Here is a 2,114-nt window from a genome sequence, read left to right as displayed (position 1 = left end):
TTAAAAATTTCTCCGCGATTTCTCCAAAACCCCTAGAATAACTTGTTAGCTACCCCTCTATTCCCAAAAACCTTATATTCGATAACAGGGAAAATCCTTATTCTTTTTTCCTTCAAAAACTTCCCTCTTACTAGCAAGCTCTAAAATTCAACCCACACTCTAAGTTCTACCTCGCTCTTAATCTCCGATCCACAACTTCTTGCAGAGCACAATTTTTTCCTGCTTGTTCGCTCCCCGCTCTGCTCCCGAATGCGCTGCTTACCTCGTTTGAAAATTCCCCCCTTAGACCAACTCCGCCTCACTGCGCCCCGCTGCCAATCACATAACCCTTGCACCGCTCCCTTCGCACCCCGGTTAGCCAATCCGCTCCAGGTCTGATTTTACGATCTCCCGCTGAGGTTAAGACTATCTTCGAACCCCCAGAAGACATCTGACTTCAGACGTATCAACAACTGGCGCCGCTCAGACTGCTTGCGAGTTCGCATAGGGAGCGGCCGATTTCAACAGCAACTACCTTCGCGTGCCCTATGTGCATATCACTCGGTAAGTGTTAATCTTCCCCCTCTAACTACATTTTCGCATTTTCCTTTTTACCACTCTGTCAATCCTTTCATCTTCAAAAAAGCCATGCAAAATATGCTCTGTAACACTTGGAATACACTTTTTAAAACATATATAAGTTCGCCTCTAACACTCAGAGCTAAAAAGTGCGTTTGTACGCTAAACTATAGCAGCGATCATGGCCTCATCAGGTATCTCTTTTTTTTCTCACTCTTGTTCATATAATGTTTATATTTTTTACTGTTTTTTCCCGTTTGTAAATACTCGATGTTATTTCTTTTCAGACTCTGAGATAAACCTGCTCAACTCCTCTTTTTTTGAGTCTCTCGATCGAATTGGTAGGTTTGGTTCATTCTTGTTCCCCTTCTTAACAGCTAATTGTACAAGAAAAACAAAACATTTACCCTCTTTTTTCATTTTTATCAAACTTTCTAGATATCTCTAACTTGGACACCTTTATTGGTACGAGTTCCCCGAATTCTTCACCACCAGTGCTTGTGCGATCCACAGGAAAGAATATTCGTCTCTCCACACGGGACAGACAGCATTTGCTCTCTACGCTAGATCGCCCTGCTTCATCTGGCCCCAGTTCCATTCCCGTCGGAGCTTGTTCTCTCCCGCAACCCTCTGGGAAAAACTTGCGCCTGTCCGCCGGGGACAGGCAAGATTTGCTCTCCGAGCTCACTCCCGATGCTCCGGCCGATCGGAGCCCCAGAAACGCTTCTTATTCTCCGCCATCAGACACACGAAATGCACCGCGCCTGCCTTTGAGACCCAATCACGGTCAGTCTCTCTAGGTTCTCGCTTTTTTCTCATTTCTTTTTTAAAATAAAAACTAACCCTTTTCTATTTAACTTTACTAACTGTTTGTATCTTACCCTCAAATTCTCAGGGCGTGTCAGAAGGAGGAGTAGCAGGACCCGCAGGATCGCAAGGACAACGAGGACAACGCGAACACGCACCCGAAGGCAGCTGGCTTCAATCGCTCTTCGCGCGGTATCTCTGTTCGCTGAATTAGTTCAGCTCATCTTATAAAAACTTTGTTTTTGATTTTTTTTTTTCATTTTGCTTTTCAAACATACTCTCTTTTGTGGTTTTTTGTTCTTTTAATATATTCCTGTTAAACAATAATAATAAAATAAATGGATAACCAGGAACAAGATATTACAGACCCGTTTCTTGCTTTAGAAACAGCGTTAGCTAGGTTAAATGAAAATATACACCATTCTCAGATTACATATTCACAAAACAGTGAGCAACCTGAGGTGATCAATAATAATGATCCTTTAGAATTGCTTAATTTAGCTCTTGCCCGATTAGCACCCAATGAAAGTGCCTTTCAAAATAATTCTTTGAGTTTGGGATTGGATCATGATGAGATCCAAACAGAGTCAGACGCGGTTCATTCACAAATGAGTCTGACACAAAACATCTCCTCTTCTGATCCGTTTTTAGCAATTAATAGAGCTTTAGAAGCTTTGGCCCAAATACAAAATGAGGTTCAAATACCGCCAGAGTTATTGAGTCAAATAAACAGGCTAAATCAAAATCGT

General features: G+C 42.2%; 1 protein-coding gene across 1 annotated transcript; it reads left to right on the top strand.

Annotated features, from left to right (window-relative positions):
• The first annotated feature begins 422 nt into the window (after positions 1-422).
• Positions 423-1,827, top strand: LOC146655434 (uncharacterized). Its single transcript, XM_085428274.1, has 4 exons — positions 423-543; positions 846-899; positions 997-1,344; positions 1,454-1,827. Exons 1-4 carry the CDS (start codon positions 528-530, stop codon positions 1,594-1,596), a joined length of 561 nt encoding a protein of 186 aa, XP_085284400.1. The 5' UTR covers positions 423-527; the 3' UTR covers positions 1,597-1,827.
• Positions 1,828-2,114: the final 287 nt, after the last annotated feature.

This window comes from Rhamphochromis longiceps, linkage group LG13, assembly GCF_057381845.1.
Source record: "Rhamphochromis longiceps isolate RC_006_pf linkage group LG13, R_longiceps_female_GT1.1, whole genome shotgun sequence".
Taxonomy (NCBI): domain Eukaryota; kingdom Metazoa; phylum Chordata; class Actinopteri; order Cichliformes; family Cichlidae; genus Rhamphochromis; species Rhamphochromis longiceps.
This window is presented reverse-complemented; position numbering and strand designations above follow the sequence as displayed.